The sequence below is a fragment of the Elephas maximus genome, chromosome 16, assembly GCF_024166365.1.
Source record: "Elephas maximus indicus isolate mEleMax1 chromosome 16, mEleMax1 primary haplotype, whole genome shotgun sequence".
Taxonomy (NCBI): Eukaryota; Metazoa; Chordata; class Mammalia; order Proboscidea; family Elephantidae; genus Elephas; species Elephas maximus.
Window position 1 is genome coordinate 13936420 of NC_064834.1, and position 21222 is coordinate 13957641.

At 39.1% G+C, this 21222-nt stretch overlaps 1 protein-coding gene across 11 annotated transcripts in view; it reads left to right on the forward strand.

Moving 5' to 3' along the window:
• Positions 1-21222, forward strand: part of USP54 (ubiquitin specific peptidase 54) — a 126781-nt gene that overhangs the window by 60566 nt on the left and 44993 nt on the right. For 7 of the 11 annotated variants that reach the window (XM_049856046.1, XM_049856050.1, XM_049856047.1 and 4 more), the window contains 2 exons: positions 3231-3793; positions 6854-6946. In XM_049856046.1, the coding sequence (XP_049712003.1) occupies positions 3647-3793; positions 6854-6946 (240 nt within the window). In that variant the 5' untranslated portion in view covers positions 3231-3646. Of the gene's footprint in view, positions 1-2868; positions 3794-6853; positions 6947-21222 lie in introns of those variants that run through there. The other 4 variants (XM_049856052.1, XM_049856053.1, XM_049856054.1 and 1 more) reach the window with 2 other exon arrangements.

Below are 21222 nucleotides of genomic sequence, written 5' to 3' on the forward strand. Positions count from 1 at the left end.
TCACAGACCCACAAAACAAAGTTTAGAACACTAAGTAGTTTGTCTGGGATTATACAAAGTAGTAAAAATTTGGAAATTGAGCCCATGTCTTCTTACTCTAAATCTAGCTGTAATCCCCTTTGTATTAAAAAAAAAGTATTATATCATAATTACTCTACATTGCTTGCTCCTTACAACAACTTGGCATAAAACATTTAATTGTAGAAAAATTTAGTATGTTTTTCTTTTTGCCCATTATAATATATATTGAATTCTCCTTTTCCTAGGAATAGTATTTGAGCCTTACTCTATATTATTTTCTCCTCAGATCTATATTCTTTGTCTTCTCTCTTAATTTTTTTTAGTCTGGGACTGCCACTATCATCTGGCATGGTATTATCTACTAGTTTAATGTTTTTGGTCATGATTCTGAGTTGAATCACTAGTAATAATACTGCATATAAAAAACCGAAGCCCACTGCCTTTGAGTTGATTGATTCATAGCAACCCCATAGGGTTTCCAAGGCTGTAAATCTCAGTGGAAGCAGGCTGCCACATCTTTCTCCCTTGGAGCCTCTGGTGGTTTCAAACTGCTGACCTATTGGTTAGCAGACGATTGTTTTAACCACTGCACCACCAGGGCTCCTCAATACTGCACATAGTGCAAGGTAGTTTTTACATGCTTCTTAACTTTTTCTTTGTTTTTTTTTTTTACAGCTATCAATTCCTTTCAACTTAAAAATAGTAATTTAAAACTTTTAGAAAAGTTGTGAGAAATGGTACAAAGAATTCCTACATACCCTTCAGCAAGATTCACCTTTTGTTAACATTTTCCTATATTTGTTTTACCATTCTTTCTCTTTCTATATATATATTGTTTTGTCTTATTTAAGAGTAGGTTCCAGGCATTTTGGTTCTTTACCCCTAAGTACTTTGTTGCCTAAGAAGTTCTTTTTTTTTTTTTTAAAAAACAGGTTGTTAGAGTCACATATGTAGAGCCATAATTTATTTTCTCAGACATCTTCAGTAGGTGGCAGTGGGGGAGGATTTTGTTGTTTGGTGCTGGACCTACACCTTAAGTGTGGTGTTTTCAATTTGTCAGTAGTATTTCATTAGACCGTTTGTTACTGCCTCACTTGGACTTGTTCTTTTTGGCACTGGCTGTCTTGGCTTTGTTCTTTTTGGCTCTCACCTCTAGTTTCTGACACACCTACAGCAAGTATGAGAGCTCATCGCCGTACCCTGCATAATGCTGCCATTCAGAGCCTAAGAGTCCTTTTTCTGCTGCTGCCTTTTTTCCCTTTCGCTCCCTGTGCTCAGGGGCATGTGTCACAGGGCAAACTGAGTTTCATTAGGCTCCTAATGTGGGTACTGGAAACCCCACCTACCAGCCAAGTCCTTTTGATTGTCAGCAAAGTAGAGGCTTGGTACTTGTCATTCCTTTGCAGCGGCTGAGCTGAAAGAATGCTGCGTGGCTTGTTGGAAGTTGCTTAGTGACTTCAAGTGGGGAGGGTCTTGTAGTCTGTGTGGGAAACCTGGATTCCTTTCTGGTGCCATGTTAATCACCAGGCAGTATTTATTGAGGGCCTCCTGTATGACTGGCACTGTGATAGGAGCTTTTGGAATAGTGTGATATAATACATAGGTAAGTTACACTATAGTCGAACAACTCTAGCTATCCCACTTACCAGCTCTCAACTGGGTAAGTTAACGTCTTTAAGCCTCCCTTTTCTATAAAATGGGGCTAATAGTACCTATCCGATAGGGCTGTTATGAAGATTAAATAAAGAATGTTAGTGTTTAGCACAAACCTGACACTAGTGTTTCATTTCAAATAGTCATATTTGGGATATATGACTGACACCATATAAAACAAATGGACAGTAATAAAAACAAAGAGGTAATGATATGACAGTGCAGTATATAATCATACTTGAATCGTGACATGCAGATTATAAATAGTCTGGAAATTTAGAGAAGGGAAAGAACAGTCTTGTGCAACCATTTAGTATTCCTGTGCCTCAAATTTTCCACTGGACACACTGGAGATAATGCTAGGTTATCTCCCAGAGAATAATTAAGATGTTAGAGTATTTTTGTTTTTTCAGGTAGTACATAGTACGGGGGATGGAAAGGGAGAAACTTGGGGAACTATTAGAAACCAGTTTTAACATTTGCATTCTGAATTTGTTTCTTAGGTGGACTTGCCGCTTTATAGGAAAACTTAAAATTGGAGATTAGAAACATTTCCTTCCAGGGAAGGTGCTTGCTTTGGTATTACTTCCTGTTGCTTCTCTGGCATTTTAATTAATTGAAAACTAAAGTAGGTTAGTGGTTGGCCTTTGACTGTGAACCCCTCTAATATAATCTGAGGAGTAAGTAATTTGTAACTCAAATTATTTCATTCGTCCTCTGGCAAAAAAAGAAACAGGCAAACAGAGCAGGCAAAGATTCAGTTCTCTGGGTCTGGATGTAAAGGACAGGTGGTTTACTCACCGTGAGTGTTTCTCTGGCATGAGACATCTTTACTCAGAACAGCCTCCAGACTGATAACTCGGCCCTCCCACCTTTAAACAGGCTTTTGTAACCATACACTTTAAAAAGTTTTTTACTCACAATATCCAAAAGAAATTGTTTCAATTCCTGGTTTGGTGTGTGCTTCCTTGGTGATTTTTTTGTTAGCCTGATTCTCTAAAATTTATGTTGGTTTTTATTTCCTTCAAGAAAATTTCAGAGTGGTTTCCCATGAAAGTGTAGTGTTTTTTGGACTTTTTTTGCCCCCTTGGTTTGAGTGTTTCTCTTTTTTGTTGTTGTTAGCTTTTTTTTTTTTTTGGCATTGTTTGCCAAGGTTTCAAGTTTGTAGTGAGAGGTGAGGCAACGTTGATCTTGGCAGAACAGCACAAAGCCAGTAGAGTCGTTAAGTGACGCAAGCTTTTGATTTTTTTTTTTTTTCCTTTCTGGTAAAGCTCTCTGGCACAGCTGGCTATTCTAGTTGCAGAAGAAAGGAGGAAAAGAGAGTTTCTGAAGATCTGGATGGGATGGTAGAAGTTTTGGGCACGTTAAAATATAGCAGCAACAGCATCAACAAAAACCCCATGTAATTCAAACAAGCTTCCTGGCCTTGTGGAATCTTTTGTCAGTTGCTCAGAACTTGAGTTACCCTTTTTACTTGAGAGGATGATGGGACAAGGCAATAGAGGGCGAGGAGGGTTACGTTGGATTCCTGCTTATCTGTCTACCTCTCCTTCTAGTTGGAAAAATCTTCAGTCCACAAGAAGCATTAAAAAAAAGCCTAAAGAACACATCTTGCCCTGATCTGGATGCTGTTGGAGTTGAGGAGTCCAGCCACTTCACCAGGACTTTATGGAGGTAGTTCAAGAAAAAGAGAAGGAAGCAACACTGCAGGACCTCTCTGTCTACGTCAGTCCTGTGCCATGGTGTGTTTTGGGCATCGTTTGGAGTAAATGAAACGCTGTCATCTGGATCTAAGAGAATACCTGGGTCTCTTGAGCTATGTATGTGATGTTTGGAAGGTTGTAAACTCAAAATCTTTCAACATAAATTCATTAAATTCTGGATTCTCTTTCTACCGAGGACTTCAGCAGAATAAAACTTCTGACAAAACGACACAAACTCCCTCTGTGTTTCAGGCTAAATGTGAGCAATAATGTCTTGGAAGAAAAATTACTTTTCAGGGGGTCGTGGTAGTGTCCAAGGGATGTTTACGCCTCGAAGTTCAACTTCCATAGCCCCCAGCAAAGGCCTCAGCAATGAGCCAGGACAAAATAGCTGCTTCCTCAATAGTGCCCTGCAGGTAAGGGTCATTTTTTTCTTTTTGGTGGACTTCGGCTTTTAGTTGTTGATGCTGTATTTCTGATAACTCTTCTAAATATAATACTTGACAATCCTTGAGGTCAGCAGCTGAGATCATTTTTTTAGCTTATTTGTATGATCTCAGACAATATGAACCTCAATTTCCTCATTTGTAAAAAGAAGATCAGTAATAATAATAGAAATAAAATAGCTGTAACTACTACTACTTAACTGCCTAAAGGAAGGGACCTGGTTCAGGTAATCTTTCTACTTGTTTATTGGCTGTTTTCCTGAACAGTGTTTACTACCTTTTTTTTTTTTTTTTTCTGTTTGAGGCTAAGGTGTCTTATCACTCTGGTTGATTTTCTCAGGTATAGAAAGCAAAATTCTTTCCACAGATCAAAGATAATCAGATATGTTATTTTTTTTTCTCATAATATTCAGGCTCCTAACACACACATTGAATGGCGTCTAGCCTTTGACTATCTGGTTCTTCATCTCTCCTTTCTCAGCCCTCCTGTATTGGCTCATGATCAGCGCCTAGTCAGATATGCCTGAGTTGAGCTAGTGGAAAATGAATTCCACTAATGTCTTTAGTGGTAGAATTTTTGCCCTCTACGTGGGAGATCCAGGACCGAAAGTGCAGCCGCAGCTCATCTCTCAGTGGAGGCTTGCATGTTGCTGTGATGCTGAACAGGTTTCAGTAGAGCTCCTAGACTAAGGCAGGATAGGAGGAAAGGCCTGGCGAGCTATTTCTAAAAATCAGCCAGTGAAAACCCTATGGATCCTAACAGCCTGATTCCATTGTGCGTGAGGTTGCCATGACTCAGAAGCTGACTCAACGGCAGCCAACAACAACAAGGTGATTATCTACCCCAGATTTTCCCTTTTGGTGTTGCTTTTCACCCAGTGGTCTCAGAATCCCAAAGCTAGATTCTGTCTTTCTGCTGTGCTTAGTCAGCCACATGGAGGGTTAAGCTCATCCCCATTTGGCCTCACCTTCAAGTAATTACTTTCTTTTCTCCTTTTCAGAGAAAAAGTAAGTGAAATTTCCCACCCAAGAGGATAATTACACTTGGGCGAAATATTAGCTTTTCTCCTCAGATGGAAGGAAAACATAGACTGAGGGAAGAAAAGACAGTGTATGTAGTTTAAAGAGCACCGGACTTAGGAATTAGGAGACCTGGATTCTGCTTTTAGCCCTTCTATTTTGGAGCCTTGTGACCTCGTACAAGTAATAGTGTCTCAGTTTACTCATTCATAATATAAGGTTCTCCGCAAGCTTATACATCTAATGAAAGTTTCATACTCTCTCTTAGTTTTCAAGCTTTTGCTTGAAAGTGTTAAAAATCTTAATTGCTACCACACATTTCAGAAATTGGTTAGGTTTATTCCAGATGATGCGTGTTAGGTTTTTGACTTTGTATGTACTCATAATTCTTTTCGCAAATTAGAAGCAGGCAAATAAGGTGTTGATGTAAATGTATGTGTTTATCTCCTTCTTGGTCATTGTCCTCTTTTTGATTCTGCTTCTTTCTGTATGTTCTAACTATATTTTCAATAGAATGCAATCGTAATTATGACTTTCTCTTCTAAATTCCATTGCCATATGCAACACATCACACACACACACACACACACACACACACACACACACCCACCCCTGTATCTCACTTAAGGATTGAGGCATAGATGGTTTTGGAGTGCATGTTATAATGAAAAGGAGCCCTGGTTGCGCAGTGGTTAGAGCACTTGGCTGCTAACTGAAAGGTCAGCGGTTTGAACCCACCAGCTACTCCATGGGAAAAAGATATGGCAGTCTGCTTCCATAAAGATTTATAGCCTTGGAAACTTTGGGGGCAGTTCTACTCTGCCCTATGGGGTCACTATGAGTTGAAATCAACTCAATAGCAATGGTATTATAATGGGGTTGAAAGTGATTGTTGCTATGATCTAATGTTTTAGCTTTTAATATGAAAGCTGTGTTTGCCACAGATGTATTGAACCCATTACATTCGTTATAAAAAGATGTTATTGGGAATATAGCATGTTTGAAGGAACTTTTAGAACGTATACCTCGAGACATGTAAGTAAGAAGTTCTAGAGCTGTCCTATGACCTGGGGCACAGAGGTAGTGCTTTTTCATATTTGATGCCAGTAAATGTTTCCCAGGTGCGCAGAGCTTCCAAAGGTACTGTGCGATGTTTATACCATTTTTTTTAAACTGATGTCCATATTATATTCAGATTTTCTAGTTTTTACCTATGCCTTTTTCTGTTCCAGAATCCCATCCAGATCCTATATTACATTTACTTACCATGTTCCTTTAGGCTCTTCTTGGCTGTGACAGTTTTGCAAAATTTTCCAGTGCTTGGTGGCCTTGATAGTTTTGAGGAGTACTGCTCAAGGATTTTGTAGGATAACCCTCTACTGAGATTTATCTGATGCTTTTCTTGTGATTAGACTGGGGTTACGGATTTTTTTGGGAGGAAGGACACAGAAGAAGTTCCATTCTCATCACATCATATTCTCAACATGCATACGCTCAGTATGATTTATCACTGTTCATATCACTATTGGTTTTATCCTGTTAAGGAAGTCGTACCTCTCAGAAAGGTCCGAAAATTGAAAAATCTCACAAAGACAAAATTCCATACTACAGTTCAAGTTTCTAATATAAGTTTAAAAATATCCCTATTTTTCATATATGGACCGTTGAAATAAACCATACTCTGCAGCTTTTATGTTTTTTGGGTTTGATGCAGCTTTTAAGCCACAGATTTCCTCTTCAGGATCATGTTTCATATATGTCATGCCATATTTTCTGTCTGTGATCTTCATTTCATGTTCAAATTAATATACTTTCCAGAATATGGTTGTTTATCCCTCTTGTTAGATACCTCACCTTTTTTGACATTTATTTTAATACATTAGAATGAGCTTTTCTCTTGGGAATAGAGATATCTTCTACAGTCATTACTTATGTTTGGTTGAGCTCTTTAATTGAAAATTAAATGGTGGCTCTTTATAGAGTAAAGAAGTATTTTCCCTTTGTCGCTAGGTTTTGTGGCACCTGGACATCTTCCGACGTAGCTTCAGGCAGCTCACAACTCACAAGTGTATGGGAGATTCCTGCATCTTTTGTGCTCTCAAGGTAAGTTCTTCAAATTTGCTTCTTCTCAACTACCATTAGATTTCCAAATGATTAACATTGAGTTGGTTTGGTTAATCAAGGAGATGCTAAAGAATTTGTTGTTGAATTATCTTCCTGTGGTTTAATGCAAAAGATGAATATAATTAGTTTTGCTTGCTTCAAAGAATTACTGTGTGGCTCTGGTAGTCTTTTTCTGAACACATTTTTCTTTTACCTTTTTTTTTTTTTTAATTTTTATTGTGCTTTAAGTGAAAGTTTATAAAGCAAGTCAGTCTGTCACATAAAAACTTAAATACACCTTGCTACATACTCCCAATTACTTTCCCCCCAATGAGACAGCCAGCTCCCTCCTTCCACTCTCTCTATTCGTGTCCATTTTGTCAGCTTCTAACCCCCTCCACCCTCCCATCTCCCCTCCAGGCAGGAGATGCCAACATAGTTCTAAGAGTCCGCCTGATCCAAGAAGCTCATTCCTCACCAGCATCCCTCTCCAGCCCATTGTCCAGTCCAATCCATGTCTGACGAGCTGGCTTCTGCAATGGTTCCTGTCCTGAGCCAACAGAAGTTCTGGGGGCCATGACCACTGGGGTCCTTCCAGTCTCAGTCAGACCATTAAGTCTGGTCTTTTTATGAGAATGTGGGGCCTGCATCCCACTGTTCCCCTGCTCCCTCAGGGGCCCTGCACTGCGTTCCCTGTCAGGGCAGTCATCGGTTGTGGTCAGGTACCATCTAGTTCTTCTGGTCTCAGATTAATGTAGTCTCTGGTTCATGTAGCCCTTCCTGTCTCTTGGGCTCTTTATTACCTTGTGTCTTTGGTGTTCTTCATTCTTCTTTGATCCAGGTGGGTTGAGACTCATTGATGCATCTTAGATGGCCGCTTGCTAGCATTTAAGACCCCAGACACCACTCTTTCTGAACACTTTTTGCCCACATAGCTCTATTTAATGTGATAGGATATCATTCAAGCACTGTTTTACTTTGGGTGTTTACCTGAAAAGCTGATGATAAATTTTCATTTGAAAGAATAAACAACTCGTTTTTAGTGGGATTAACTATTGTTTGTTAAAGCTAAATTTAGCAACAACCTCTTCTTACTGAGAAATGCCAACACTAAAATTTTCCTATAATATTTTCTATTATCATACATAATAGTTTTTTTTTTTTTTAAACCAGTTCTCTACCCCATGTGTCGTCTGGCTCCAGGTTTTTTATTTCTGAATAAAATGAAACTGGTGATTCATTTAGAATAAAAGAAAATGGCCTAAAATGAGATATTTCTGACTGAGAGATTTTAGGTATGCTGCTAAAGAGGAAGAATTAAGATGTATAAAGGGCCAATTCTCCATTAATTTATCTGTTTTTCCTGCATGGTAGCATCCCTGTGTTTTCTTGGTCCAGATATACGGTGGATTATTTGCAATCGGATAAATCTGCCTGAGTTTTGGCTTAGTTTCCAGAGTCGTTTCTCAGTCTCATGAGGTCTGAGTTTCTAGTTTACCACAGAGATGCTTAGAGATGATAAGTATGTTTTGTTTGGTTGGTTTTACTTCTTAGAGAAGGAATTCTGGCCAAAAAATCTAGGAGAATTTTCGAGTTATATATTTCTGGGTATCAGTTACTTGGAACAACTAATTAAAAAATTTTTTTCAACCAGCATCTCTTTGGCATTTTAGTTCACGATAGAAAAGTATCGTTAGGAAGAGATACCTGAGTTCACTGACTTTTTTTTTCCCCACTTGGGTCACAGACATCTTTTTTCTCTACCCTTTGTTTGGAACCATTGTAACTTTTAACATGGGATATAAACTATTGGTTCATTGGGGAGTTTAAATATGAAATTTTAATAGAACCAAATCTTTTACAAATTGATTGTGACATTTCTGAGTATGTCAGTTGAGACAGAAGTCCATCCAAAAGAGCATTTGGTCTGATTTTTTGAAAGATACATTGATATTAAGTGTTTAATTTTAGATAAACAAGATCCACAGTGGCCGCTTGGTCAACGAATCCAAGGGAAGTCAGGTTCGTGGCACTAAAACCAAAATACCAAGGCAAAATACCTGGTAGGGAGATGTGAATCCTGGAGAAATCTCTGATAAGAGATTCCAGCTTCAGATTCTCCTATCTGTAGCAGGAAGGGAAGATAAAACTCTACAAGACCCCTGATATGCCTTTGACAGGTCAAGATTATGCCATACTCTTTTTTTTTTTTTTTAAATTTTTGTTGTGTTTTAAGTGATAGTTTACAAACCAAGTCAGTCTCTCATATAAAAACTTACAGACACCTTGCTATACACTCCTAGTCACCTTCCCTGTAATGAGACAGCACACTCCTTCCCTCCACTATTTTTGTGTCCATTTGGCCAGCTTCTGACCCCCTGTGCCCTCTCATCTCCTCACCAGACAGGAGCTGCCCACATCGTCTCATGTGGCTACTTGATCTAAGAAGCTCACTCTTCACTAGCATCATTTTCTGTCCCATAGTCCAGTCCAGTCCTTGTCTGAAGAGATGGCTTTGGCAATGGTTCCTGTCTTGGGCTAACAGAAGGTCTGGGGACCATGACCTCTGGGGTCCTTCTAGTCTCAGTCAGACCATTAAATCTGGTCTTTTTACAAGAATTTGAGGTCTGCATCGCACTGCTCTCCTGCTCCCTCAGGGGTTCTCTGTTGTGTTCCCTGTCAGGGCATTTATTGGCTGTAGTCGGGCACCATCTAATTCTTCTGGTCTCAAGCTGATGTAGTCTCTGGTTTATGTGGCCCTTTCTGTCTGTTGGGCTCATAGTTACCTTGTGTCTTTGGTGTTCTTCATTCTTAGCTCCAGGTAGGTTGAGACCAATTGATGCATCTTATTTGGCCACTTGCTAGCGTTTAAGATCCCAGACACCACTCTCCAAAGTGGGATGCAGAATGTTTTCTTAATAGATTTTATTATGTCAGTTGACTTAGATGTCCCCTGAAACCATGGTCTGCAAACTTCCACCCCTGCTACGCTGGCCTTCGAAGCGTTCAGTTTATTCAGGAAACTTCTTTGCTTTTGGTTTAGTCCAGTTGTGCTGACCTCTCCTGAATTGTGTGTTGCCTTTCCCTTCACTTAAAATTGTTCGTATCTACTATCTAATTAGTGAAAACCCTCCCTCCCTCCCTCCCTCCCCACTCTCATAACCATCGAAGAATATTTTCTTCTCTGTTTAAACTATTTCTCGAGTCCTTGTAATAGTGGTCTCATACAATATTTGTCCTTTTGCCACAGACTAATTTCACTCAGCATAATGCCTTCCAGATTCCTCCATGCCATGAAATGTTTCATGGATTCATCATTGTTCTTTATCGATACATAGGATTCCATTGTGTGAATATACCATCATTTATTAATCCATTCATCTGTTGATGGGCACCTTGGTTGCTTCCATCTTTTTGCTATTGTAAACAGTGCTGCAATGAATGTGGGTGCGCATGTATCCGTTCATGTAAAGAGGACTATGCCATACTCTTCATTAATCCAGGTGAGACTCTGGAGAACTAGCTGTCACATTCTTATTTCATTGTCCTGAGGGACAAATTGTTACTTTAATACAAATCAATATGATTATATGATATAAGCCAGAGAGATGAGGAAAACCAATGACCAGACTTTATGGTACACCCTCTGAGACATCCGTGCACGGAAGTTAAGCTGTCTTCCACCCTGTTAGAGCTGAGGAAATTTCTTTGAATGCTTTCAGAGACGCAGTTGCTTGTGATAGATAGGTCAATGAGCTTAGGGCATCAAAGGCTTTATTTTGTGTCTTCATAACTCTGGAGATGTTTTGGAATTCTGGTGCTCTCCTCATCACATGACTGATTTAACCCTTAGATTTACTTTCCTTCACTGCCTCTTTTGCTATGTTGGAAGTGTATTAAAGTTTTTTTTTTTTTCCCCTAAAGTGCTTTTTAATTCCTTAGTGCATTATAAATGTTAAATAATTAAGCTGTGGTTTGCACATACTTCAGGTTTTAGATGGCATTGTTTTCATTCTTTTAAATTATCGTAATTTGAAAATTATGAATAGACTTGTAATGCAGATGGATTAATTTGTAAGTATGGATGAGCTGAACTTGATTCTAGTAGCTGAGAAATTAAAACTGTTATAGTGGCCATAGTTTCCAAGAGCTATTCCTTCATCTGAGCTGGAGGGCTTCTTTTTCTGAGAGGAGAAGGGGAGAGATGATGAATGTATGAAGAAGCAGTGACCCTGAGATGGCCTGTCAGCACCTGGGTCCTTCTATAGCATGTCTCTTTTTGTCCCCCACTTTAGAAATTTTTTTTATATAATATGAAAATAACACAGTTCAGCATTGAACTTGACTCTAGCCAATATAAATAAGACAAGTAAAACAAAGGAAAGGTATAAATTGCAAAGGAAGAAACAAAGTTGTCATTATTTGCAGATGATGTGATTGGCTATTAAAAAATATCCTGAAGAGTCTACAGATAAATCAATAGCACCAACAAGAGAGTTTAGCAGGTTATTGGGTATAAGATCAATGCATTCAATTGCAACATAAAGAAATTGCAATTTAAAAAGATAACTTTTATAATATCAACAAAGTATATAAAGTAGCTATGAATAAATCTGACAAAAAAGATACAAGACATTTATGGAAAACCCCACAGCGATCTAGTATAATAAGTAAACACCTTTGTAGCAACCATTCATGTTAGCTAATGCTAACAGTTTTCCCAGTATTTCTTCATTTATTCAAATGTGGCCATACTAATTATACTCTGGGCAGCAGATTTTTCCTGGAAGTTGAGAAAAGTCAATTCCAAAATTTATATGACAAAGAAATCAGTGAAGAATAGACAGTACACTCGTGAAGAAAAACAAAATGAGCAGCTTGCCCTATTTATTAGCCAGGGTGGGCTAGGTTGTGCCGTGTTAACAAACAAGCCTAAAATCTCAGTGGTAAATATACCAAAGATTTATTTCTTATTTACATTATTTGTCCACTGTAGGTTAATAGGGAAACGGTATCAATTACAGTCATTTAGGAGCTCAGGTGTCAAAGCTGCAATGATGTTAAATATTACTAGTTGTAAGTCAAAGGGAGAAAGAATTCTGGAGAGTTTTGCACAGACAATTAAATGCTCAGCAAAGAAGTGTCACAGGTTATTTCTGTTCAGAATTCATTGACCGTAGCTAATCATTTGGCCCCATTGAACCACAAGAGGACCAGGAAGTGCAATTTGATTATGTGCTTAGGAAGGGGGGAAGAGCCAGAAATACTTGGCAAATTATACTAATGATCACCATAGTTTACCAGATATCGAGACTTATAAAAGTATAGTAATGAAGATAATGCGGAATTGACACAGTATGACAAACCAATAGAATAAAATTAAGAGCCTAGAAGCAGACGTATGGAAACTTACTCCTTGCCCTTTGAGTCAAAAGGAAAGAGTAGACTTATCAATAAATGGTGCTTAAAACAATTGATTATCCATATAGAACAAAAAAAATGGATTAGGTCCTTACCTCATACCATAGCAAAATAAGGATTTCAGATGAATTAAGGACTGAAATGTAGAAGACAAAATTAAAAAAAAAAAAAATTAATACACAAAACGTACAAAACATAAAGTTAAAAAATTGATACACTTTACTACAAAAAATTCAAGATCTTCTGTTCATCAAAAGACTTCATAAAGAGATCTAATGTGCCTTGCAAACAGCCAGCACTGGCTTGCCAGCCGTGTGAGTAAGCCATCTTAGAAGTTGATCATCTAGCCCCAGTCAAGTCTTCAAATGACTGCAGACCTAGCTAATGTCTTGACCTCTTGAGAGACTTTGAGCCAGAACCACCTAATTACACCACTCCCAAATTTCTGACTCATAGACACTATGTGAGGTAATGTTTATGGTTGCTAAAAAAGGAGGGAAAAAATTCCATAAAGAGAGTAAGGAAATGAAGCTACAAACTGGGAGAAAGTGTATACAACATATGGAACCAACAAAGAGTTAGTATCCAGAATAGATAAGAACTCCTATTAAAAAAAGAAAATACCAAACCCGTTGGCATCGAGTCGATCCCAGCTCATAGCGACCCTATAGGAGAGAGTAGAACCACCTCATAGAGTTTCCAAAGAGCACCTGTGAATGCGAACTGCTGACTTCTTGAGTAGCAGTGGTAGCATATAACCACTACACCACCAGGATTTCCTAGAACTCCTATAACGGTATGTAAAACATAAATGAGTCAATAGAAAAATCATGCAAAAGACATAAACAGGCATTTTTCAGAAGAGGAAACCAAAATGACCCCTAGGCCTGAGAAAAGATGCTCATTCTCATTAGTAATCTAAGAAATGTAATTTTGGTTAGTAAGCATTTAAAATTAAATGTTACCTAAAAAGTAGAATAGTGAGAACTGAACATATGTTGCTGGTTAGAATATAAATTGATATCACTAGTTAGGGAAACAATTTGCCTTTACCTAGTAAAATTGTACTTGGATATACCCTAAACCAAACCAAACTAATCACCGTTGAGTCGATTCCGATTCAGCGACCCTATAGGACAGAGTAGAACTGCCCCACAGGATTTCCAAAGCTATAAATCTTTATGGAAGCAGACTGCCACATCTTTCTCCTGAGGTGCTGCTGATAGGTTCGACCTTTTGGTTAGCAGCCAAACTGTTAACCTCATACCCTACCACCTAGCAATTCCACTCCTAGATATACACCATAAAAAACCTTTTGTGCATAGGTACCAGAAGATATATTCCAGAATGTTCAAAGTAGTATTGTTTATGATTACAGAAAAATGGGAACAACACGTATTTCTAACTACGGTAGAATGGATTTAAAATTGCTTTATTCTCCCCGTAAAAGACATAGCAGTGAAATGAATGATCTACAGCTCTATACATCAACTGGGTTCATCTCGAAAACATAACACTGAGTGAAAAAACCAAGTCACGGAAACTATGATTCCATTTACATGTAAATAAAAAAACAGGCAAAACTAAACAACGTATTGTCCAGGGATACGTGCACATGATAGATATAGAGAAAAGAAAGGTAAGGATTCTCATAAAATTTTTTAGGGGTCACCTCTAGAAGGTGAAGGGAAGAGGATGTAATCACTTGGGGAGCCTCAAACTCATTGTTAATTTTTCCATTTCTTAAATTGAGTGGTGGGCACCTGAACATTTATTTATTATTCTCTGGCTGTACATATATACTATGTTCTTTTATCTGTATGATGATTTTCGTTATGAAATAGGGAAAAGCACTGGAATCATGCTAGAAAGCACACTGAAGTGTAAAGAAGAAAACTAAAAATTGTCTGAATTTCACCGTAGAGATGGTCATTTCTTGGCATGGCTCTTCTCTCGTCTATGATATTTTTAATAGTAAGTCTTTTTGGTCAGTACTTTCACAAAAAGAGTCCTTTTGTTTTTTTTTCTCAGATCTCTAAGTTGCCTCTCTGTCTCTAGTATCTCCCGACTTTATTTGTTCTACCCCTGGTGTGCTATTTTGAAGTTACTACCTTCTTACAACCTTGAAGTGGCTCCCAGTTGTCTCTTAAATCACTTAAAATGCATGATTGTAGACATTTTTAAAAACTAATTTTGCAGTTTCCTCTTTTCCTCCCCATGCACACTCTAGACATTTTAAAAAACTAATTTCAGACTTTTTTCTTTCCCTCCCCGGGGGCACCCATCGTTTCAGCTATTACAGCAGATGGTATACTTGCTATGCCTGCCTCTCAGACGCTTCAGATGCCATTCATTTTACCTGGAGTGCTCTCTTTCCCTTCTACCAAACCACTTCCATCTTTCAGAAATTTACCTCCTTCACGAAGTTTTAAAAATACTGTATCTAGAGTCATGATTATTTAGCTTAACAATATTTAGCATGGCTGATTGAGTTTTTAGGAAGCTGGCTCAGCTCTTCTTCCCTCTTGGTGTTCCTCCTGGTGCTTAGGACAGTGCCTGGACCATAATAAACATTCTTCTCTCTTGGGATGACATACTTCTCGTACTTCTTGGATTTTAGTTGTGGAGTTTTTGATACTTGCCTTTTTCTTCTTTCTGTGAGTCTTTTACATTCTCTCGTCCCATTTAATTGGAAAGAGTTTTTTTTTTTTTAATTTTTATTTTGCTTTAAGTGAAAGTTTACAAAAGAAGTCAGTCTATCATACAAAAGCTCATATGTTGTTGTTGTTGTTAGGTGCCATCCAATCGGTTCCAACTCCTAGCGACCCTAGGCACAACAGAACAAAACACTGCCTGGTCCTGCGCCGTCCTTACAATCGTTGCTATGCTCGAGCTCATTATTGGCAGCCACTGTGTCGGTCCACCTCATTGAGGGTCTTCCTCTTTTCCGCTGATCCTATACTTTGCCAAGCACGATGTCCTTCTCCGGGGACTGATCCCTCCTAACAACATGTTCAAAGTGTATAAGATGCAGTCTCTCCATCCTTGCTTCTAAGGAGCATTCTGGTTGTACTTCTAAGACAGATTTGTTCGTTCTTTTGGCAGTCCATGGTATATTCAATATTCTTCGCCAGCACCACAATTCAAAGTCGTCAGTTCTTCTTCGGTCTTCTTATTCATTGTCCAGCTTTTACGTGCATGTGATGTGATTGAAAATACCATGGCTTGGGTCAGGCGCACCTTAGTCTTCAAGGTGACATCTTTTGCTCTTCAACACTTTGAAGAGGTCCTTTGCAGCAGATTTACCCAATGCAACGCGTCTTTTGATTTCTTGACTGCTGCTTCCATGGCTGTTGATTGTGGATCCAAGTCAAATGAAATCCTTGACAACTTCATTTTTTTCTCTGTTTATCATGATGTTGCTCATTGGTCCAGTTGTGAGGGTTTTTGTTTTCTTTATGTTGAGGTGCAATCCATACTGAAGGCTGTGGTCTTTGATCTTCATTAGTAAGTGCTTCAAGTCCTCTTCACTTTCAGCAAGCAAGGTTGTGTCATCTGCATAACGCAGGTTGTTAATGAGCCTTCTTCCAATCCTGATGCCCCGTTCTTCTTCATATAGTTCAGCTTCTCGGATTATTTGTTCAACATACAGATTGAAGAGGTATGGTGAAAGAATACAACCCTGGCGCACACCTTTCCTGACTTTAAACCGATTGGTATCCCCTTGTTCTGTCCGAACAGCTGCCTCCTGATCTATGTAAAGGTTCCTCATGAGCACAATTAAATGTTCTGGAATTCCCATTCTTGGCAGTGTTATCCATAGTTTGTTATGATCCACACAGGCGAATGCCTTTGCATAGTCAATAAAACACAGGTAAACATCCTTCTGGTATTCTCTGCTTTCAGCCAGGACCCATCTGACATCAGCAATGATATCCCTGGTTCCATGTCCTCTTCTGAAACTGGCCTGAATTTCTGGCAGGTCCCCGTTGATATACTGCTGCAGCCATTTTTGAATGATCTTCAGCAAAATTTTGCTTGCGTGTGATATTAATGATATTGTTCTATAATTTCCACATTCTGTTGGATCACCTTTCTTGGGAATAGGCATAAATAGGGATCTCTTCCAGTCAGTTGGCCAGGAAGCTGTCTTCCATATTTCTTGGCAAGGATGAGTGAGCACCTCCAGCCCTGCATCCGTTTGTTGAAACATGTCAATTGATATTCCATCAATTCCTGGAGACTTGTTTTTAGCCAGTGCCTTCAGAGCAGCTTGGACTTCTTCCTTCAGAACCATTGGTTCCTGGTCATATGCTACCTCTTGAAATTGTTGAACACTGATTAATTCTTTTTTGTATAATGACTCTGTGTGTTCCTTCCATCTTCTTTCGATGCTTCCTGAATCGTTTAATATTTTCCCCAGAGAATCCTTCACTATTGCAACTTGAGGCTTGAATTTTTTCTTCAGTTCTTTCAGCTTGGGAAACACCAAGTGTGTTCTTCCCTTTTGGTTTTCCATCTCCAGCTATTTGCACATGTCATTATAATACTTTGTCTTCTCAAGCCACCCTTTGAAATCTTCTGTTCGTTTCTTTTACTTCATCAATTCTTTATTTCGCTTTAGCTTCTCGACGTTTGAGAGCAAGTTTCAGAGTCTCCTCTGACATCCATCTTGGTCTTTTCTTTCTTTCCTGTCTTTTCAGTGACCTTTTGCTTTCTTCATGTATGATGTCCTTCCACAACTTGTCTGGTCTTCGGTCACTAGTGTTCAATGCGTTCAGTGTTTCAGATGGTCTCTAAATTCAGGTGGGATATACTCAAGGTCATATTTTGGCTCTCGTGGATTTGCTCTGACTTTCTTCAGTTTCAGCGTGAACTTGCATATGAGCAATTGACGGTCTGTTCCACAGTCGGCCCCTGGCCTTGTTCTGACTGTTGATATTGAGCTTTTCCATCGTCTCTTTCCACAGATGTAGTCAGTTTGATTTCTGTGTGTTCCATCTGGCGAGATCCATGTGTATGGTCGCTGTTTATGTTGGTGAAAGAAGGTATTTGCAATGAGGAAGTCGTTGGTCTTGTGAAATTCAGTCATTCGATCCCCGGCATCGTTTCTGTCACCAAGGCCATATTTTCCAACTACTGATCCTTCTTCTTTGTTTCCAACTTTTGCATTCCAATCACCAGTAATTATCAATGCATCTTGATGCATGTTCAATCAATTTCAGACTACAGCAGCTGATAAAAATCTTCTATTTCTTCATCTTTGGCCCTAGTGGTTGGTGTGTAAATTTGAATAATATTCATATTAACTGGTCTTCCTTGTAGGCATATGGATATTATCCTATCGCTGATGACGTTGTACTTCACGACAGATCTTTAAATGTTCTTTTTGACGACGAATGCCGCACCATTCCTCTTCAAGTTGTTATTCCCAGCATAGTAAACTATATGATTGTCCAATTCAAAATGGCCAATACCAGTCCATTTTAGCTCACTCATGCCTAGGATATCGATGTTTATGCATTCCATTTCATTTTTGACAATTTCCAATTTTCCTAGATTTGTAATTTTTACATTACAGGTTCTGATTATTAATGGATGTTTGCAGCTGTTTCTTCACATTTTGAGTCGTGCCACATCAGCAAGTGAAGGTCCCGAAAGCTTTACTCCATCCACGTCATTAAGGTCGACTCTACTTTGAGGAGGCAGCTCTTCCCTAGTTGTCTTTTGAGTGCCTTCCAACCTGGGGGGCTCATCTTCCAGCACTGTATCAGACAGTGTTCTTCTGCTATTCGTAAGGTTTTCACTGGCTAATGCTTTTCAGAAGTAGACTGCCGGGTCCTTCTTCCTAGTCTGCCTTAGTCTGGAAGCTCAGCTGAAACCTGTCCTCCATGGGTGACCCTGCTGGTATCTGAATACCGGTGACATAGCTTCCAGCATCACAGCAACATGGAAGCCCCCATGGTATGACAAACTGACAGACACGTGGGGGGAAAAAAGAAACAAACTTATATGCACGTTGCTATATACTCCTGGTTGCTCTCCCTCTAATGAGACAGCACTCTCCTTCCCTCCACTGTCTATTTTCGTGTCCATTCGGCCAGGTTCTGACCTCCTCTGCCCTCTCATCTCCTCTCCAGACAGGAGTTGCCCACGTAGTCTCGTGTGTCTATTTGATCTAAGAAGCTCACTCTTTACCAGTATCATTTTCTATCCTATAGTCCAGTCCAATCCCTGCCTGAAGAGTTGACTTTGGGAATGGTTCCTGTCTTGGGGTAACAGAAGGTCTGGGGACCATGACCTCTGGGGTCCTTCTAGTCTCAATCAGACCATTAAGTCTTGTCTTTTTACGAGAATTTGAAGTCTGCATCCCACTGCTCTCCTGCTCCCTCAGGGGTTCTCTGTTGTGTTCCCTGACAGGGCAGTCATCGGTTATCGCTGGGTACCATCTAATTCTTCTGGTCTCAGGCTGATATAGTCTCTGGTTTATGTGGCCCTTACTGCCTCTTGGGCTCATAATTACCTTGTGTCTTTGGTGTTCTTCATTCTCCTTTGATCCAGGTGGGTTGAGACCATTTGATGCATCTTAGATGGCCACTTGCTAGTGTTTAAGACCCCAGATGGCACTCTCCAAAGTGGGATGCAGAATGTCTCCTTAATAGATTTTATTATGTCAATTGACTTAGATGTCCCCTGAAACCATGGTCTGCAAACTTCCACCCCTGCTACGCTGGCCTTCGGAGCGTTCAGTTTATTCAGGAAACTTCTTTGTTTTTGGTTTAGTCCAGTTGTGCTGCCCTCTCCTGAATTGTGTGTTGCCTTTCCCTTCACTTAAAATTGTTCTTATTTACTATCTAATTAGTGAAAACCCCTCTTCTGCCCCTCCCTCCCCACTCTCGTAACCATCAAAGAATGTTTTCTTCTCTGTTTAAACTATTTTTCGAGTTCTTGTAATAGTGGTCTCATACAATATTTGTCCTTTTGCAACTGACTAATTTCACTCAGCATAATGCCTTCCAGATCCCTCCATGTTATGAAATGTTTCATGGATTCATCATTGTTCTTTATCGATGCGTAGTATTCCATTGTGTGAACATACCATAATTTATTAATGCATTCATCCATTGATGGGCACCTTGGTTGCATCCATCTTTTTGCTGTTGTGAACAGTGCTTTAATGTACGTTGGTGTGCATTTATCTGTTTGTGTAAAGGCTGTTATTTCTCTAAGATATATTCCATGGAGTGGGGTTGCTGGATCGTATGGTATTTCTATCTCTAGCTTTATAATGAAGTGTCAAATCGATTTCCAAAGTGGTTGTGCGATTTTACATTCCCACCAGCAGTGTGTAAGCGTTCCAGTCAGAAAGGAATTTCCTTATTGAGACTTTTGGTCTCACACTTTTTTAGTATGTCTGTTTCCGTAGCCCTCTGTACTTTTGATAAGGGAAGGTTGAGATGCGAGTGTGCATATGTGTTTGTGTTGGGGAGTTAGTTGATGGGAGGAAAGATAGGTTGAACGGAAGAGCGAATGAAGCCTGGGAGTCCATCCTGTGGTTATGTTACATGTTACTTTGCATTGACCCCCGTAGGTAAAATTCTGTATATTTAAATTCCATTTTTTCACTGCTTCTCATTTAAAATTAGAGGAATGTTTGGTGAGGCTAATATGAATTCCTTTTTGCTGGCTGTTTATGGCCTGTTTGCATTCTTTAATGCTAAGTTTGATATGTAAAATTCTTTTGTCATAAATTTTTTCAAAGCGGGAAAATTAAAAAATTTCTCAATTTGTAGTAGTATATACAGAATTTGCCAATTCTGTAAATTCAGAATTCTTTATGTTGGAGCATAATTGTTGAATTCTAGAACCCACTATTAAGGACAAAGGAAACACAAACATGCTCCTAGATTAATCAGACGATAGCTAACTTCCTCTTAACCCACTCTTTAGATGAGGGATTTGCCCTTCTAAGTCTGGGTAAAAGGTATGTATCCCTGCCCTCTCTCCAGTTGTGTATTTTCCCTTCCGCAACACGTAAAATGTTGGCCTGAATCTTACATGAATACCTTTTGGTTTATGTCTTTTTGAACATTTTTGGGTCTTTTTTCTGCTCTATGAACATCTGTCAATATTCCTGTGCCTTGTAACCTTCAGCAGGTGCCATAGTATATGCTGTATCCAGGGCTTATATTTGCTTTCTGGTAATTTGTGTGCAATACTTATAATACTGCTGTTTGTTTTGGTCCTGCAAAAATGTACCTTTTTTCCTTCTATTACTTGATACTATGGCTCTAAAGTAATTTCAACCTGGAAATCTTACATGGGAATTATTAATGATGGCTTTCATGAAAAAGAGTTTGTGTCAGTGTGTGTTTCTGCTTGCTTTGAACCACAATGCTTGTCAACCCTGACTTAGCAAATAAGAGGTTTGTGTGCTAATTACATTGTCCTCTCTAAAACTGCAAATTTATTCCCATCTAGTGTTACTGAAAGATTTTTCCTGACCTAAATTGTTGTCATGCCTATAGCCCAGAGCTCTTATTTATTATTCATATTGAATCTGCTCTTATACCCCCAGCCCCCAGGGTATGACTTTCCTTTGGAGTTGGTTTATTTATTTATCTCTGTTCAAGGGAGGAAATCCGTCCTCTGTACTTAGTATGCCACAAAGATTTTGTTCTCCTTCCAGGGATTGTACTAGAGGCCTTGCAGTGCCAGAATGTAGGACAGAGTGTTTTTTGTTACAGGCAAAGAAGAATGCTGCATTGATTGATTAAATTCAACAAATCTTCTCAATTGGTGATTTTTCTTTTTAAGAATGCCAGTATAAGGCATAAAAGCTGGGGAGTGAGGGG